Below are 20,215 nucleotides of genomic sequence, written 5' to 3' on the forward strand. Positions count from 1 at the left end.
TGCCAAAACTATAACTCCATAAGGCATTTTTGTAATTCCAGATGTGTTAATGTTGTTATTATTATGGGATTATTATTATAACTGCTTATCTGTTTTCATAGACCAATGATGCCTCGGGGAACACCTGGAACTGGTTGTACTTTATCCCTCTCATCATCATCGGCTCCTTCTTCATGCTTAACCTCGTCCTGGGTGTCTTATCAGGGTAAGTTCTCTCTTGATCTCTTTTTCATCTGCATTTTATCCTTGCTTCTCTTTACATCCATTGCTTCATAATTATCTGCTATACAGTATATGTTTTATACTGTATATCAGTTGTATTGCTGTGATGGCTCATCGATCAAACATTCTTCACTATTGTCAATATAAACAATCTGACAATTCATGTAAAAGTTTAATGGTTGCATTTTCAGTTTAAATGCAGATACATCTATAACAATTCTGCGACGGTCATTCCATGGTAACTTTTCGTTGGAGTTTACAGTAATCTTACACATTTTGGTATATTGAGTATATTGTTTTTTTTAATAAATAAACACTGTGTTGTGGCTTTATGCATGGTCGCACACTTGCATTTGTCACTATATTATTAACATGTTTGGTCACATAAACTTTTCATTACACTTTTCATTAGTTAAATATTTACAAAAATTAACAGACAGACATAAGAGTTGACCAGTAGTTATGATGTCAATCACTCAATCAATCATACATTACATTAGATGCAAGGGTTTAGCAGGTTCTTTTATCGTAATTCACTTAGCATAGAAAAATTAAACCCAGGTAATCCATGGCATTCATTTTGGGAAGTGTCCATGCCATGTGTTGGTTATACAGAACATTATCATGGTCTGGCAATGGGCATTGGAATATCATTGCTGTCCCCTTTCATGTCAGCAACTGTACTTGAACTTGTAATGCTCATGGTATCATATCCAGATGATCTTGCATGGAAGCTATGCTGAAGCCATTGAAACACTTTTGAAACGGGGTTCAGAGTGTGTCCAGATAAACGGCTTCTATCAGAAAATGACTCTCCACTCACTGAAAACAAGAATGATGTTGTTAGATTAATTGTGTTCACAATAGGGCTGTCAATAGATTAACATTTTTAATCGTGATTAATCGCATCCTTTTCGTGTGATTAACTGCGATTAATCGCACACGTATAGTGAAATTAAACATATACTATTTATTTTGTTTAGCATGTTTATTTTTGTGCTGTCAGTCAGTGCTGTCAACTAAACACACACAGCTTTGATGTTTTTAAATATTACTTTTACATTCGAATAATTTCACATTTTATCTCCAAATGAACGTAGAAACAACACATTTCTTTAACAGCATTATTTTATGAATGAAAGCCAACATTCTAATATTGTTGGCTTTGCAATTAAATGCAATTTGCAATTAAATATATGATTTTTTTTCTACTTTTAAAACCCATTATAATAAGTGTGCCTAACAGGTAGGAAATATACAGAAAACATTTTTGTAGGCATTATATTTTAGAGGTACTGCATAAGAAGGTGTGATTTTGTGAAAGGTGGTATTTTGTGCATTTTCTCGCTCTAACACACATTGTGAATGTGTTGTATACTTTATTATATTTACAATATGTCAGTCTTGGGCAGGTGGAATTCAGTAGTTATTTGTAGATTGACTAATGATAAGCTAATTCATTTCCATGTTACATCTACCTGTATTTATTTGAAGAATTTCTATGCTAAAAAGGGAGAAACTTACTACTGGGGATTGGATGGTCAAAACTTTGTTGTTTTCTTGGAAATGGCTTCGTCCTTTCTGTACCCAGATCCACCACTGCAGCATTCAGCATCTTCTCTATAAGTTCATCCTCACGTTTGTTCCACTCTTCTTCAGTCAGTGTCTTTGATTTACCTAGCATTGTTGCTTTTGGCTTTCTTTTGTTTTTTTCAAGAGTGAAGTGTGTCACCTCTTTTCATGCCACAGTTTGTTCAATCATCTTTGGCAAGTCTTCTGACTTGAGATCTGTTATCTCCGGTCCATTCTGAACATCCACATGATATCTGTTTCCACCACTTAGCTTACCAACCTTGTGAGAGCTGTCTCCTTCACATTAGTGTACTCCCTCAACTGGTCTGTCACCCAACCACCCAATGCCCATTAATGAACACAATAATAGTATGTCTCCCAGACATTCTCTCCAAAAAGGCTCATGAGCCTCTACTATTTGTTGAGATTTCTTCACAAAAAGCCCAAGTACAGGTAACACTAGCAGGAATGCATGTGGACCTGGAGAACAAACTGTCACACTGCGTAAAAGTGCTTCAGGAGTCTCCATAGTTGATGAGGACCAGCCTGGGGTGTCCACCACAGAGACCTGGCATCCTTCGATTTGCCTCTGTTCCATCACACATTGCGTTGTTTGTATGATGTAGCTCTAGACAGAATGACAATGTAACCATGATAATGAGTTGTATAGATCAAATCCTGGGATGCTTAATTGTAAAATCACAGATTTTCACTGAATTCAGACAAAAGTTCTTTTTTTGTGTGTGTACTGTTGTATATTTGTACAGCTGTATATTCTAGTCTTACAAAGACGTGTACATGTGTGTGGATGTTTAGAAAATGTGCAGTTTGCTATATGTATCTGCCAATGTATGTGTAAAAAACAAAATATACTTTGACTTTAGGGTAGTAATATATCTGAACAGTATTATAGTAAAGTGATGAAGTACCTCATCCAGCGAACTCTCAAAATAATTCCCTTGCAAAATGACGTTTCCTAACATACTTTTCCCAACTCCTTTTCCTCCAATAAGAACTGTCCTCACTTCTGAAAGATTGTAGCTCTTGTCTAGTGTTAAGAAAGAAGTGATAGAATAATGAATTAGCTTCACCAATGCTTTGTTTACTTTTAACTTTCATATAAATTTCCATTAATCCATAGTAGACAACAATGAACCTACCCTTAATCAGTTCTTGAAGGATATTTCTTTGCCTGCTCACTTTCAGCAGGTTTGTTTTAGCTTTATCCATCTTGAGGTCATACTCGATGGATGGACTACTGTTCATTTCTGGTATAAAGTGATGGCCGTTGTTCTCCATCACCATTTCTTCAATTTTTTCCAAGAGTTCTATGACTTGTGTGCTGTCAGTGTGTTTCGTGCAGTCAAACACATGATATCTGTGTCCACATTGTTCTATTAGCCACTGCAGATGCTCTCCTTCTGTGTCAATACGTTCCTCAATGGTTGTATCTCCAAGCCAGTCTCTCTCAGAATATAAACAACAACGGCTTTATTGGGCATTCAGTTGTATTAAAATACAACAAGTTCCGAGATGCAAGTACAGCGGGATTACATCATGAACATACTAATTACTACGTAAAGCCACCTTGCACCATAGTGACGGGTAATAATAGATTATGACGGATTTTTACGAGCCTGTCAGTCAAAATGACGGACAATAAAAAAGTCTAGCGCAACCTCTGGTGAGTACGTGTGAAAATGCGTGTGCTGCAGTCAGACAGAGAGGTGAGGAGCCTATAGGCCCCTCAGTTAAACAGAGTGGATAGCGCGGATGATGAGAGAAGATGAAAAGAACGATTGACAACTTTTTCGTGAATAATGTGAGAAGGCCTGATCCGTCCGAAAATCATAAGCAATGCTCTGACACAGAGCCATCAACCTCCCAGGTTATGTCAAGCCCTGGTCCATTTATCTTGAGATGTTTTAAGTTTCAGTTCAGTGAAGCACTTTAAGCACCAACACTTTTTCAGTAAGTTATTTTTCTTGTAGAATTGTGCTTCAAATAAAGACCTTTATGTTGACCAGATTGTTAGTTAATCATTTACAAGTCAATTTTCCCTATATGGACAGCGATTTAAAAAAAAGTGAACTGGTAAAACTGCGGCGTTAAATGCGATGCGGTCGAAAATTTGGTGCACCTAACTTTTGTGCTGGTGCACCTAAGAAAAAAAGTTAGGCGCACCAGTGCAACCAGTGCAAAAAGTTAGTCTAGAGCCCTGTACTGTAAACCCTGCCTTACCCGGAAAGCTAAAAACAAAACAGAATTAGCAGGCTAGTTTAGGAGCTACAGCAAAGAAAAAAATCACTTCAACAAACAATAATTTTATGGTTATGTTTTGATAGAGTAAGTGGTAAACCTTATTTAATCTTAATTTCACATTTTAATTGCATTATGAGGGTGCATGTACTGTAAATATGGCCATTATCTGTGTATAAAAAGTACATTTTTATTTTAAAAAGTACAGAAAAAGTGATTCCACATAACGTTCTACACTGAAAAAGGTTTTCATTGAAACAACTTAAAAAATTTAGGGTAAGGATTCACATCTATATTTTATAAGTTGATCCAATGAAAAATAAATAACTTGCTCTAAATAGTATTTTCTATGTCTATCAAAACTATTTTATTCAACTTATCACAAATTATATATTTCTTGTTGAAGTAAGTCAATTAATTTAAATTCTATTTTTGATGCAAACAAAAAGATATAGATTTAATCAAAACAAAAATTCTTATTTAAGAAATAATATTTATAACTAGTTCTCAAATCAAATAGATTTAATCAAACAATTGTTTCTCATTTAAGAAATATGTATTAGAAATTATTTGCTTTATCCAAATAAATATATATATATATATAAATAAACAATTATTTATCATTAAAAATACAAGTTAATAGAAATGATTTGTTTTAAACAAAAATATATGGATTTAATAAAACATGATTGCATTAAGGAACATTAATATTTAATCCTATCCAAAATCTAATAAAAAAAGACACCAATAATTTTCATTACATCAATATTCATTAACATTACTTTCATACATCCACAATTTCAGTACTCAAGTATCAGATTTTTAACTTCTAGAGCTGGCAAACATTGACCTTAGAAAACAACATCCTTTATTGTCCCTCAAGTATGATGCTAATGTCTTTGGATACTGCTTGTGCTTGACAGCGGATAAGGGGTTAACAAGACATTTAATAAAATATAAATACAAAACAAAGACCCAGTGGGGGAACATAAAACATGGGAATACGAAAACACGACAGGACAGGACAGGACTAAAACTGACTACATCTACACAAGACTAAAATTAACACTTGACATAGTATACAAATAACTAAACTGAACTAGACTAACACAGCACAGACACTCACCAGACAAGACAATGGACCAGCACAGGACAATGAAACAAGAGGACTATATAAAGGGGACTAAATCAAGAAGGGGACAGGTGCGGGACATGAACTAATTAACAAGCAATAAGAGACGAAAGGGCGGGAACAGAGACGCCACACTGGAGAGAGGGAGTATATGGAATGCCAAAACTGTCTCTCTCCACATAAAACAAGAGGTTCTATCATGGTTCTGCCACTAGGTCAAGAAAAGCAAGACAAGGTGGGAACCATGACAGTAGATGAGGACCTGCCAGAAAATTGAGTACTAGTGAGTAAAGGTTTGTTATATACATCAGTATTTAGGATATTAATTATGTAACAATATTTAGATATTTAGATATTAAATTTACTGCTGTGGATTATTTTGTCCCACCAGAACAGCTTTAAGATATCACAAGCATATATTCTTAATTTTGTAATGTTCACTCATGTTTGCACACTACATTTATAATGCATAATGTATTTGTTTTCTCAGCACATGCCAAAAAACAGAAACGTATTATTTATTGACCAAGCAATGAGTCCCTTTATTTCTTGAATGACAGCTTATACTGTCTTGCATCGAGAACCACAGCTGCAGCATCAAACACCAAACATCCAGTGTCATCTAGCACATGACATATACAGTATATATATATATCTTAAAGATTTATTTTTGGCGTTTTTTGCCTTTATTTATAGTACAGTAACAATGAGAGGACAGGAAACAAAGTGGGTGAGAGGGGGGGTGGGATCGGGAAAGGACCATGAGCCGGGACTTGAACTTGGGTTGCCCGGAGCGCAACAGCGCCATATGTCAGAGCACTAACCACAAGGCTATCGGCTCCGACTCACATGACATATTTAATGGCTAAATTTACAGAACTGTTGCTTTATATTGATCTTGATCTTGAATGCTTTTGTGCACTCGTATCACTAACAGGTTTCGGAGTGTCCTCTGGGTGTCTGGGCATGGGAATATCAACCTTAACATCTTCCATCTTCTGATATTGAGTACTGGATACAATGCTCATTGTGTCATATCCAGATGATGTTGCATTATTTCCTCGACTGTCAAGCCAATTAGATACTTTAAAAGTAGAGTTGAAAACATCAACTCTACATACACTGTTGACCTCAGAAAATCCAGAATCTCCACTCACTGAAAACACATTGGTTTTTAATGTTAGACATTTTAGTTAGAGTACATACAAGTATATTATACACCTGTCCAATTTACTTAATTTAAACAAATTAACTCAATACAATTGTTTTATTTATACAATTTTGTCACAACATGATTTTTTCATGTTCAGTCATGTAACTTAATCCATTCATGTTTGGCACTACATGAATGATTTGTGTCGTGTTAAAATATAATTGAGGATTTATATTTCCCAGCATGCTTAGAAAAGACTGCCTTTGAAGGGAATTTTACTGTTAACTTAATATTTTCTTGTTAAAGATAATTGAACATTTTATGTCATATTAACAAAAAATATTTATGTTGAGAACGTTAAATAAAAATATGAAACGTTAACATATAAAAATCATCTTTGTTTAGCAGGCATAAATTGGGTAACTTGAACAGAAATAAATTATGTAGGCTAAACATAGATTTATTATGTGCAACCGATGTACATTTTTTTCAGTGTATAAAATTGTTGTAAAGCAACAATGGAAATCATTGTTCATTTTATGCATCATTATAGGTACATTGTGCATCTACAAACCTACCTCTAAACATACTGTAAATGTTAATTAATTGTATAAATATTTTAAAATAGTAGACTGCGCATTTATGTGTATTGTGTATATATTTATTCTTTATAATTTACAACACTAGTTAATATATTTGTATATAAAGAGAAACGTACTATTTGGGATTGAGCCTTCAAAGCTTCCTTTTAGTCGGTGAGATGACTGCTTGGAGTTTTCATCTGGATCCACCACCAGTGTTTTCATCACCCTGTCTATAAGTTTATCCTCACGTTCCATCCACTCCTCTTCAGTCAGTGTCTTTGACCCTCGGAGCCACCTGAGGACTCCTAACATGCTTCCCTTTTGTTCTAGCGTGAAGTGTTCGCCTCTGTTTCTTGCCACCATCTGTTCAATCATCTTTAGCAAGTCTCTGACTTGAGATCTGTTACTCCAGTCATTCTCCATCACATGATATCTGTTTCCACACTTACTTACCAACTCTTGCAAAGCTTCTCCTTCACATGCAATGTACTCCTCAACTGGTTTATCCTTCAGCCAGTGTCCCTCAGTGAATAATATTACAGTATGTCTCCAGACATTCTCTCCAAAAAGGCTCATGAGCTCCTCCACTGTTTGTTGAGATTTCTTTGTAAAAGGCATGCGGACAGGTAACACTAGCAGGAATGCATGTGGACCTGGAGAACAAACTGCCAGACTGCGTGAAATTTCTTTTTCATTTTCCACAGTTGATGTGGACCAGCCTGGTGTGTCCACCACTGAGACATTACTTCCCTCAACTTTCCTTTGTTTTGCTGCACATTGTCTTGTATGGATTTCATGACCCTAGAAGAAATTACAACATTTTTGTTATACAAGAACAAGATTCGTAATTGTTCTATTTAAAGTGCTGAACAGCTAGCAAATTTCTTAAGGGACTTTCTTAAGGGAAATAATTTTCACAAAACATAAAAACAGTAATTGATCAGGCAGCTAATAAGCAAGAGTATTGTGCAAAAGTCTTTATATGTATTTACTGTATATATAGCACATTAGTATTTTTATATGTATATGTATTTTTTTCTGTAGTGTGTCAGTACGAAATATCAGTACATTTCCAAACATCCCTTTTGCCATTATTTGTAATAATCCAGTCAGATTTTTGTATGCACAGGGAGTCTGACAACAGCCAGTGCTTCACACGGAGAGCTCACCATCATCTGTCTATTATTATCTTTAGTTTTTTATTGCAAAAGTAGGTGTGTTGGAGACATTGCCACAGTGGATTTAGTTTGTCTCAAATTTTTCTCTTTCTTCATGTAATAATAGCATGGGCGTTGGGACCATTGTACCTGGGTGGGACAGGACCAATGATATTGGACACACTCACTTTTACCGTCTCTAATTTAGCATACAGTATATGGCTGTTCACTCTTCAGAGCTCCGTCAGTCAAATCCATTGCACTAGAGAAATGCCTAATAGACGCCTTTACTGTTAGTAAACATTGTGATGCGTTTTTGTAGGCGGAGCTTAGGTGGAGGCAGAAATAGCTTCTGACCGCATTACTAATGCTAGGTAGCACGTTTTGTTTGCTTGCTTTTTGACAACGACTCGAAAAAAAATCGGATTAAATTTCAACATGTCAAGTCACTCACTGTCTAGGACCGCGATTGTTTTTGAAAAAGTTAACTTTAACGCAAGGAACCTGGCCGACCTGTACGCACGCTCACTCAGGGGACCCAGAGACGGACTGAAAGGATTAACATTACCTCCAGTTAAAGGCGGGATAACCGATTTCCGAATTACGCTTTAGACAACTGAGTCGGGCCGAGTACCAAAACAACCTTGTAGCCAATCAGCATAGCGTAATTCGGAAATCGGTTACCCCGCCTTTAACCCAGGATTACGTTATAAACATTCACGTATAAATATTGGTAGGCTACTTTCATACATTGGGGATATGTTGTCATAAATCAAGAAATGTCTCTGCAGTAGGCTTTTCCATAATGTCAGGCTTTTTAAAGTTCTTTTAAATGTGGCAGGCGCAGCAAGTGCACGTTCAGAGACAAGCCCCGTTCACGAATTGTATTGTCCTGAAAGCGTGGTCTGTCAAAACATATCAAAACATTAAAAATTAAACTGTTGATCCAGTTTACCAAATGAAAGCATGATGTGAAATATATGCATTAAACAGGACGTGATGAGATTTTTGGATAGCCACCGGAACCGCGGGTTAGCCTACATAAACATTGAAGAAACATTGTTTCTTTCTTTCTTTGTTTGACATCTCATGATTCTTATCATTCGTTTCCGCTATGTTCTGTCTACGGTTTGTCTAAGTAGCATATTTTAGTGTAAAATGATCGCTCATGGCAAAAACAACTGTACACTTTGAAAACAAATATTACATTAAAGGTTCTGCCCGCATTGGCTTTAAACGCGCTGTTGGGCATTCAAAATGTTTACTGTTTTGTTTTACTTGGTGATATGTTAAATGAAGACTGTTTAATGTTATTATAAAATGTTATATTGAACTTCATTGCGTTTGCGCTGTGGTGGAAATGAGATTATCCTTAAATAAAGATACATTTATTATAAAAGCTCACCTGCGAATAGGGACGTATAACAGTGGTTATGGAACTTTTTAAAAACAATCAAATGGTTCAACAGTTTGCTCGTATAAGGACAGAAAAGACAGTGCATGGTTATGTTTTATTATTATAATAGTGTGTTCTTATAACTATCAGGCATATGCAGTCGCTTTAGACTGGCAGAAAAAAATGATCCTTATATGAACCTCTGTGATCATAACACGTTTGTTCTAATGATTTTTGTTTTAATGATTTAATGATTACTTTACTATGTCCTGCATTTGGCTCAATTCTCCGCATATATCGCTTTTTTATATTATAAACATGAATAACTCTTGTTTTAATCTTTAATGTGTTTCCTCCTGTCATGTAATAATGAATTTATCACATTGAATTTCACTGTTTCACAGTACATGTGGTTAAGTACTGAAGGGGCAAACTCTCCCTTTGCGCCTCCTGGCAGAAATTTTGCGAACTAGCTTCACATGTAAATGTTTTTTAACTGCCGCCCTTCCCCAACGGCGGCACTCAACGTGGCGGTAGAGAGCATTCTGGTTGACTACCTACTGTAGATGCCTGCGTGTACTAACAGTGGCAAACGTTAGCAAATGACAAACAGTTTCCTTTCTGTTTAGTTTTTGACTGATAGTTAACTGCTAGTTGTATAACTAATAAAGTTTGCTATTGTTAAGCATACCCGATGCGTTCAAAAGTTAACGCTACGTGAAAAATAACCTTGTTCCCCAGTTTCTGATTTGGGCATACCGTGAGATATTTTTAGACACAAATCATAATCCACACCAACAAAAGACAGTAGTTTTTTCATCTTAAGTGTTATGAAGTGAAACGTGAACATTTTTGATGATCTTTTCTGTTCAGTCCGCTCGTTTTATTGTGTTTAACTACAGCTGTCGTCCGTGTTTTTGTTTGGCAATGACAGCAGGTAACTTATGTGTTAAAATATCAAATTGGAGACTGTATTCTGTCGATTGTGGCCCTAAACAACACAACAAGATGATATTTTAAACTCCTTATGTAGCCGAATCTGTGCTGGTTTGTATTGGCCGCCTCCAGTTTTCCCTTTGTTTTGCCTCCAGCTAATGCCGTGACGTAATCGTGACGTCGGCCGTTAAGGGGTCTATAAATGAAACTCCACCACTCCATGCGAATTCGAACTTGCATCGATATAACGTCAAAACTACGTATCACACATCTTTCTCACTACACCACTGAAGCTGCTGTTTCACATTTTTTGTGCTTCCGACACCCATGAGTAATAGATGGACTCAATAATGTTGAGACCCGATATCTGTGTGGAGCATCGGCTGTTGTCAGACTCCCTGTGCATACAAAATTCACACTGAACTATTACAAATAATAAAAATAAAAATAAGAGGCTTAAAACAACCATTTTTGTGGTGACAATACTAACATGCCTAAGACTTTTGCACGGTATATAAAACTGAATCTTAAATACACTAACATGGAAGTATGATATACCTCTGCCAGGGTGGACTCAAAGAAATATCCTTGCAGAATGATGTTCCCTGACGTGCTCTTACCGACTCCCTCTGCTCCAAGAAGCACAATCCTTACATCTGAGAGATTGTATTTTCGTTCTAGTATTGATGAAGAATATTATAAATTCACACCCTGCCTCTGTTCTATATTGTAAATATAGTCACAACTAAAGTTATAAGGCATAATCTAAAGTAGAGTGCCTGCTAAATTTTATTACCATAAACATTCAATTATACAGTATGTCATTATGTCTGCAATGATTGGGATTCCGATTTTAGTTCATTCCTTCCTTTAAATATGAAAACACATAGATTTTTCACTTGAGATTTTACACACGTTACAGAAGTAGCAGGCTTTGCACTTACCTTTAAGCAACTCTTTAAGGATATGTCTTTGCTTGCTCACATTTATCTTGTTAGTACTGGCAGTTTTCAACTTCTTCTCAAGCTCATTGGCTGGATACTCTTTATTTCTGGAACATAATAACAGCCTTGTTCTCTGTCACCATTTTTTCAATCTTCTCAAGAAGTTCCACGACCTGTGCTCTGTCACTGTACTGTTTACAGTTTAAAACATGGTATCTGTATCCACATTTTTCCATCAGCCACTCAAGGCGTCCTTCTTCTGTCTCAATACGTTCCTCAATGGTGGAGTCGCCAAGCCAGTCTCTCTCGAGTGAACAGCACAATTGTATGATTCCACACATTTTCCCCTAAAAGCCTCATGTGTTCTTCCACAGCGGTTTTATAAGCCTTGTTAAAAGCTGTGGCAATGGGAACAGTTACCAAAATAGCATGTGGTCCAGAAGGGCATAGATACACACTACGTCTAATCTCTAGTTTGTCCATCTCTGATGTGTTTTCAAGAGGACTGTTATAGTACCAGCCTGGAGTGTCGACCACTGTTATCTTTCTGCCATGGACTTCAGCATGACCAACTGCACAGCGCACAGTTGTTCTTGACTCATCAACCTCAAAAGCTTCCCCCCCTAGAATGGCATTGCCTGCAGAGCTTCTTGCAGCCCAAGAAGCTCCAACTATCACAGTCCTTATGTCAGTTAGATGTTGTGGCCCATCTAAAGAAGAACGGTTATTTCAAATGTTCAAGGTTTATAGCGTCACATTATTAACAGTAAATATACCATATTTTCATGTCCATTAAGTCTTGTGATAATAACAATGCACTATACCTCTGTTGTCAGCTTGAAGTTCAGGCGTTTGTTTACCCTCATTGACAGTTCTTTGTTTGTCTCTTCCCTTTGTTGTTTTCTCTTTCTTAATCAATGCTGATATGCTTTGACTGATTTCAAGACATTGGTCATTGTTTTGCGCCACCATTTTCTCAATCTTTTCCAGCAGCGTGATAACTTGAGTGTTGTCGCTATGGTTGTTAATATTAAGAATGTGGTATCTGTTGTGACATCTCTTTAACAGCTGTTCTAAGATCTGGCCATTTTCTAACATTGTTTTTTAAAGAGCTCTCATCACATGCTGGCTCAATAGAAGTGAACAACACAATAATGTGTCTCCCAGACCTCCTTAGACAAAAACTTCAGTTGTACTTCCACAGTCATTCCATAGATACTTGGAAATGCTAAATCCACAGGTATGACCAGAAGGAAGGCGTGAGGTCCAGGAGGACATAGTGTTGGACTTTTCATAATTTCCAGTCTTTCAAACAGTGGAGTATTTTCAATATTGTAATGCCACCACCAGCCGGGTGTGTCAACAACAGTCAGATGTCTTCCATGTACGTCTCCTGTAGCTTGAACAGATCGTGCAGTTCTTCTACTGGTATCAAAAGCATTTCTCCCCAAAATGATATTTCCTGCTGAACTTTTTCCACTTGCTTCTTCCCCCCCCAACTGTCGACCCCCAATCATTAACATTCTTATCTCAGAAAGTCTTGTATCTAAAAAAAAAAAAAATTTGAAAATCATTATGTCATGAGGTTGTTGTAAAAGTAGTATTTGCTAGCAAATGGGTAGTACACAAAAGGAGGATTTAAAAACTTACTGGATCCAGACGTAGAGTCTTGCTTTGTCCTGTCTTCTGACATTTTTCTTTTTTTCTTTGCCGTAGTTTTTAAATGTTGTCACTGCTTAACATTAACATTATTTTACAAGACATAAACCAAACAAAGTTGCATTGTTGCCATGAACAGCAGTGGTAGATCTGTATATTCTTCTGCCAGCTTACATTATTTGTTAGCAGAACTTTAAATTCATCAACATTGATTTTTGTGCGTCAAAACACAAACCTGTCTTTCCGCCTGGTGTTGTTTAACAGCTTAAATGAAAGTGAAACAAATGTGGAAAACTTCAGCTTGGGAGGAGCCTGCCTTTTTAAAAGTGTACTTTATGCAAGTAGCCGCCTATGATTATTCTTTTGACCACCCTCCTCCACCCTAGGTAAATGATCTCTTTTTTTGTCTTGTTTTATACAATACTCTGTAGCATACTCTGTAAGTTATTTATGCATGAAGTTCCTTTGAAGCCTTGACAATTACTTTTATTGCAATGAACAGTAATTTAACTATTTAAAAATAAGAGTAGGTGAATCTTACATTAGCCTCAACATTACACAACAAGCTTGAGTAATTTTGTATTTTGTTAACATATGACAATATATATCTAATTTCATCTCAAGCATGCTCCTCAGTTACACAGTGATACCCTTGGTTACAAAATAACTAACTTTGTCACGGCAGGTAAGGTGGCGTGGAAGAACCCAAGCGCAGGCAGCGGGGATGAAGGGGTTAACAAAATAATACTATATTTACACAAAACACTGCACAAACAAAACACCCACGATGGGGATGACAAAACTAATTGAATACAAACAAAAGACTTCCCACATGGGGGCAAAACGTAAAACAAGAATAGCAAAACTAAACTAAAAACATGACCAAATGTCTAAACACACAGCAGGGTAACTAAGGCAAAAAACACAAAACTCACAGTTCAGGGACAGGGCAAGAAACAGGCTTTTGGGCAACAACATGCGAACATTCGAACATGCGAACATGAACATGAACATGAACATGAACATGAACATGAACATGAACATGAACATGAACATGAACATGAACATGAACATACACAATACACGAGCACAAGACAAAGAAACATGAGGGCATTTATAGGTAAGACAAATGAAGGATAACGAGCGAGGGCAGGTGTGGAACATAAGACACGGCAGGGAGGCAATACATGAAACGAGAGGGGCGGGGCCAATGACAAGACACCGGAGAGAACGCATATTTTGTTAAGATAGACAATAATATGATTCTCTCCACATAAAACCTAAGGGCTCTGTCCCGATCCTGCCACATGACTAGGAATTCATAAACAAGAAGGTAGGACCGTGACACTTTATCATTGAAGAAAAGCTATCAAGGCTTTTAACAAGATGTTTGCAGATGTTGCGAGTTTGGGCACCCCATTAAAGACAATTTAAATTTGACTTTAAACACAAATATTACAATTTATGTCTTCATCAACCCCTGGTACATAAAATGGTCCATAGTTAACCATGCAATAAACAGGAAATGTCTAAAATGAAAATGATCTTGTATGCTTTTGCTCGGTCGTGTTATTGAAATATTTCAGACTGTCCATGTCATTGGGATTGTGTTTGTGAATTGGAATATCATCTTTCAGACATTCCCTGTTCGGATCTTGAAAACTTGATGTAGTGCTCATGGTGCCGTGTCCAGATGATGCTGCATGTCTTGGTCTGAGCCATTGACATACTTTGTCAGTAGGATCCAGGGTATCAGCTCCATATGAACTGGTTCCATCTAACAGTGAATCTCCACTCACTGAAAGTACATGGAGTGTTGTTAGGTGTTTTATATATACATTATGCATGCTGTACATCATTTACAATAGAATACCTTCATGTTTGTCATCGGTTTAAGAAATGGTGCTTTAAGGAGATAGTGGACCATGGGATAAAATCAGTAAATAATACTTAATAAATATGTCACTCATATATACGTAGTATAGATATACATTTTACAAATAACTGTTTTGTGTATTTACAGTTTTTGATATATGAAGACTATTCATTGTACGAATAAACAGAAACATACTATTTGGGATTGAGCATTCAATGCTTCCTCTTCGTTTATGATATAACTGCTCGGATTCTTTGTTGAGATCCACTGTTGCTGCCTCCAGCATCCTCTCTATGAGTTCATCTTCGTGTTTTTTCCACTCCTCTTCCAGGGTCTCATTAAACATCTGATCCTCTGTTGTTGTTGGCTTGCTTGCTTTGTTTTCTAAAGTGAAGTATTCACCTCTGTTTCTAGCCACCATCTGTTCTATCATCTTCAGCAGACTTTGTACTTGAAGTCTATTTGTCCAGTCATTATTTAGCACATGATATCTGTTGCCACACTTTCTTTCTATCAAGTCTTGTAGAGCTTCTTCTTCACATGCAATGTACTCCTCAACCGGTCTGTCCCTCAACCAGTGTCCATAAGTAAATAATATTATAGTATGCTTCCAAACATTGTCACCAAATAGGCTCATGAGGTCCTTCACTGTTTGTCGTGATCTTTTTGTAAAGGATTCATGCACAGGTAACACTAGCAGAAATGCATGAGGACCTGGAGAACAAACCGTCAGACTATGTAAGATTTCGTTTTCATTTTCTAGAGTTGATGTGGACCATCCTGGTGTGTCAACCACTGAGACCTGACATCCTTCAATTTGCCCTTGTTTCATCACACATTGGATTGTTCTTGTGTGGATAATAAAATCCTAGATAGAATAATATAACGATAAAATGAAGAGAAAAATAATAATGATAATATACAGGCATGTATGGAATTAAGCAACGACCACTGTGACATTAAAGGTATAGTTCACCCAAAAAAAGAAATTCTGTCATTATTTACTTATTTATACTTGTCATTTCAAACCTGCATGACTTTCTTTCTTCTGCAGAACACAAAAGAAGATATTTTAAATGATGTTGATATCTAAACAGCATCAGTACCCATTGACTGAATGGTGACATCATTTTCAGTTTTGGGTAAACTGTCCCTAATAATATCGTTGTCTTCACGTTGTGGGAAAATGTACCTCTTCAGGCGTCTTCTCAAAAATATGCCCTTGCAGAATAATGTTTCCTGACGTGCTCTTTCCGACTCTTCCTCCTCCAAGAAGCACAATCCTCACATCTGAGAGAGTGTAGTTCCTTTCTAATGTTACAAAGAATTTGATAAAATATGTACTGTATTATCTTTAAATAATCGCTCATGGTCTTATTGGATGTATTATGAACAACCATGCTGTTCACTTACCCTTTAGCAGTTCTTGAAGAATATCTCTTTGTCGTTTCACTTTCATCATTTTTCTTTTGGCTGTTTTCATCTTTAGCTCAAGCTCTGTGGATGGATTATTGTCTGTTTCTGGTACATAATGACAACCATTGTTTTCCATCACCATTTCCTCTATTTTTGCAAGCATTTCCAGGACTTGTGTGTTGTCAGTGTGCTGCTTACAGTTAAAGACATGATATCTGTTCCCACACTTTTTAATAAGCCACTGCAAATGTTTTCCCTCCTTTTCAATACGTTCATCAATGCGTGTATCTCCAAGCCAGTCTCCTCGGGTAAACAGCACGATTGTGTGATTCCAGACCTTCTTCCCAAGAAGACTCAAATGTTCTTCCACAGAGGTTTGATAAGACTTGTTAAATATTGTGTCAACGGGAACAGTTAATAGAATAACATGTGGACCAGGTAGACATAGACATACTCTGTATTCGATCTCTAGTTTGTCCAGCTCTGATGTCTTTTCAAGAGGACTGTTATAGTGCCAGCTTGGTGTGTCAACAACAGTCAGATGTCTTCCCTGTACGTCTCCTGCAGCTTGAACACACTGTGCAGTTCTTCTACCAACATCAAAAGCATTTCTCCCCAAAATGATGTTTCCAGCGGAACTTTTTCCACTTCCTTCTATTCCCCCAAGTTGTCGACTCCCAAGTATTACAATTCTTATGTTAGAGAGCGTTTTGTCTAAAAAAAAGTTAGGAGGTGTTAACTGCATTTGAATTGTATCTGAAAAATGATTCTACAGCTGAATGCACTCAGCATTTTAGAATGAATTGTAAATTTGTTAAAACAAACCCAACTTTAACTATGGGAATTATGTTATGAATTGCAAAACCCAAAATAAATGTTATATTTAGATTTTTCAATTAGTAAAAATTCACTTTTTAACAGCTTACTATTCTGAGATTTTACCATCTTCATGCAGGTCGTGCATTTTTTTATTTGATATTTCTAATGAATTTATTAATTTCTTGGGACAATTGTATTTTTTCCCTAGAATTATTTAGAATATTTAAGCCTACACCTTCAGATTCAGAAACAGGATCTTGAGAAACATTTCAATCAAGTGACCCTAATCTTTTAAATGATATTTGGTATGACATAAACCTGAAAAGAAGATAACAAAGGTGGAAACTTACCGGAGCTAGATGATAGGTAACTTTGCTGCACCACTGTGATTTGCCCCGTGCTGTGAGCTGACATGTTTTCTTTTGTCTTCTTACTTTTCAGTCATAACTATTGGTTAATTTAAATGTGAAATGTGAACTGAAACTGTAAATGAAACTGTAGACTTTTCCCCTTTAATATTGGTTGTGTAGATGTTAGCATGCCTTTGACACACCTATAAAAAATAAGGGTATAATTATTATACTCAAAAATTGCTTCTACGATATGTTTACAACATGAATAATATGTTAACTTAGGTGACGAAACGTACCTTTCAGTCTCTTCTACAGTTTATCCTGATGTTATGTAACGCCTTGAATATGACAGTGAAACATTAAACCCTTTGCTTCACTTCCTCAAAGACTGGGTTCTACGTGCACAGGTTGCCAGGTCTTCAAACATTAAGTCAACAGTGCTAAGGATTAATCCTCATCAATAGTAATTTGAGCTCATCAAGACAAACATCGCAGTAAATAATACAGGTATTTGTGCCATAAAGATAAAAATTTAAGACAACCACCTTATACTTTGAAATGCTGAAACAAAATGAGAAATGTCAATAAACCTGCAGTGTTTACTGAAAACAGCAGACTTTTAAGAGTAACAATAATTTCTAATTTAAGAAGGCTGCACTGTTTATTTAAAGCTTTTTACTAACCTTGTTAACGTTAATGAATTGTTTTGGTATAAACTTTGTGAAACAAAGTAAAAATACAAGAACATTGTAAATATATAAGGTTTCCTCCACTTACCTTTTCTCATCTAGTTCCTATATTTGCATTCGCATATGCACTAAAAGCATGCAGTCAGTTGATGTCAATGTGCTACAGCTGCTGTTTAAACTTGTCTTTTTTGAGGTACTTTACAGTATGTGTTCTTGTTGTCATAGTTCACTGTTTTAGTGCACATACCACATAGCATTTCTGGTCTTGTCTCTTCTTGTCTTTTCTTCTTCTCCAACCTCAGTCCATTGTTTCTGTGCATTTTTTTAAATGTAAATCTGAAATAGATTTGGCCTTTGTAATGAATATGTATCTCACAGGTGACCTTGATTCAAGCTAGTTTTTCTACATTCCCTTAGGAAATGCAATTAATCCTGCTTATTTATATTATGAAAAAATGCACCAATTTACCTGTATACACATAATTTACTGTCATAGGATAATAATTGATAATTATTATAGTTGTTTTGAATCCTTGGCTTATTTTAATTATTTTCTATGCCCAGTGTATTCATTGATTTAGTGTTTGAAAGCATTTTAGTGAATTTTGTTTGCCAGTTTTTCTGATTTAATATTATATTTTATTATTTTTTGACGATTTTATTTTTCACATTTTTTATTTGTAAGCTGTACATCAAATTTGCACAAAATATTGCATGGTATCTCTTGAGACATTTGAGAAAGTTACCATACATACAACTGTTCCCAGTGCATCAAAAAATTAGTAAAAAAGTTATAAAGTGGGAGAAAAGTAAAGTGTTTTACTTCCAAACACCATTACATCACCCCACATACTGTTTGATCACAGTTCCAGTAACAGTGAGAAAAGTGATACTGTACATTGCAATCTCACCAAGATACCTTTCATACTGTATATGAAAGTGTACTGGTTTGAAGTGTTTGTGTACTTGTTTTGACCATGATCAATAGCATTTACGTTCTTGGCAAATGTTTTCTTATAAAAGACAGGGCAAAACACTTATTGGCTACAGTGTTAAAATATAGTCATTACTGGTATCATATGAACTTGTTTATTTGCTTTGATCCAATGTCAATAGTATTTCCTCATTATCAGTAATTTTTCCATATTCAAACAGCAGTTTTGCAAAGCATTTCCTGCTAATGTTTAAAGGCAAACAAATACAGTACATGTAGTGTCTTTTTAACAAGAAACAGCAGGCTTAACTCACACTTGCAACATTTTGCGTAATACATATTTTAGACAACAAAGCTTATATCCACTTATTTGCTGTACACTCACAGAGGGTTCACAAAATCATCTCTAAAATGACAATGACCTTCCATGTTTTTGCTCTCTTAACTTACTGACATATTTAGCCATGTCACTGGGATCGTGTTTGAAAATTAGTAAATCATCTGTGGCGCTTTCCATATTCAGGTCTTGAATAGTTGATGTAGTGACAAGTGAAGCTCCGTTATTGGTGAAATGCTCCAGCCATGAACATACCTTCGCAACAGGGTTTAGCGTTTCAGCTCCAATGGAAATGCGTCTCTCAGAAAATGAGTCGTCACTAGCTGAAAGTGCAATGGTAAATGTTGTTAGGCAGATTTTGTGTTTGATCTAATCTTTGCTTTCACACAGTAAGTCTAATAATAATACAGTTACTTTTGGTAAAAGCTTGCAGGCAGATGTCACCTCTACACTTTAAAAAAAAAGGTTGTTTAAAGGTTCTTTCAGTCAGGCTGTTTGGTTTCATAAGGAACCTTTAGGGCCCTATTTTCACGATCTAAGCGCATGGTCTAAAGCGCAGGGCGCAGGTGCACTCAAGGCGTGTCCGAATCCACTTTTGCTAGTTTAACGATGGGAAAACAGTCAGCGCGCCCGGGCGCATGGTCTAAACGGGTTGTCCCGATTCTATTAATGAGTAATGGGTTTTTTTTGGGGCGTAACGTGCAGTAAACCAATCAGAGTGTCGTCTCTCATTCCCTTTAAGAGCCAGTTGCACTTGCGCCATGGTGGATTCGCTGT

General features: G+C 36.3%; 3 protein-coding genes and 1 pseudogene across 6 annotated transcripts in view; 1 reads left to right on the forward strand and 3 right to left on the reverse strand.

The window, feature by feature from the left end:
* Window positions 1–20,215, reverse strand: part of LOC130569759 (GTPase IMAP family member 8-like) — a 45,612-nt gene that overhangs the window by 17,483 nt on the left and 7,914 nt on the right. The gene's annotated exons all lie outside the window — the stretch shown is intronic.
* LOC130569753 (voltage-dependent N-type calcium channel subunit alpha-1B-like) overlaps window positions 1–20,215 on the forward strand; it is a 102,316-nt gene that overhangs the window by 11,031 nt on the left and 71,070 nt on the right. For both annotated transcript variants that reach the window (XM_057359584.1, XM_057359585.1), the window contains exon 4: window positions 102–205. In XM_057359584.1, the coding sequence (XP_057215567.1) occupies window positions 102–205 (104 nt within the window). The remainder of the gene's footprint in view (window positions 1–101; window positions 206–20,215) is intronic.
* Window positions 5,654–13,270, reverse strand: LOC130569758 (GTPase IMAP family member 8-like; annotated as a pseudogene).
* On the reverse strand, window positions 13,491–18,505 carry LOC130569761 (GTPase IMAP family member 8-like). Of its 3 annotated transcripts, none has more exons than XM_057359605.1 (7): window positions 18,415–18,505; window positions 17,775–17,895; window positions 17,476–17,678; window positions 16,304–17,020; window positions 16,083–16,201; window positions 15,086–15,758; window positions 13,491–14,812 (listed from the first exon to the last, which is right to left on the reverse strand). In XM_057359605.1, exons 3-7 carry the CDS (start codon window positions 17,537–17,539, stop codon window positions 14,544–14,546), a joined length of 1,842 nt encoding a protein of 613 aa, XP_057215588.1. In that variant the 5' UTR covers window positions 17,540–17,678; window positions 17,775–17,895; window positions 18,415–18,505; the 3' UTR covers window positions 13,491–14,543. The 3 variants fall into 3 exon arrangements, with proteins under 3 accessions (XP_057215588.1, XP_057215587.1, XP_057215586.1); XM_057359604.1 differs by having other exon boundaries at window positions 18,256–18,473; XM_057359603.1 differs by having other exon boundaries at window positions 17,775–18,473.

Source organism: Triplophysa rosa, linkage group LG19 (assembly GCF_024868665.1).
Source record: "Triplophysa rosa linkage group LG19, Trosa_1v2, whole genome shotgun sequence".
Lineage (NCBI taxonomy): Eukaryota > Metazoa > Chordata > Actinopteri > Cypriniformes > Nemacheilidae > Triplophysa > Triplophysa rosa.

Bases quoted from the DNA above. Each gene is read 5' to 3' on its own strand.
- LOC130569761 (XM_057359605.1), bottom strand. From the start codon at position 17,539: ATGTCAGCTCACAGCACGGGGCAAATCACAGTGGTGCAGCAAAGTTAC. The intron at 16,202-16,303 runs GTAAGTGAACAG...TTGTAACATTAG, and splicing joins TCTTCAAGAACTGCTAAAGG to AAAGGAACTACACTCTCTCA. The intron at 14,813-15,085 runs GTATGTTTCTGT...ATGTACTTTCAG, and splicing joins TGAATGCTCAATCCCAAATA to TGAGTGGAGATTCACTGTTA.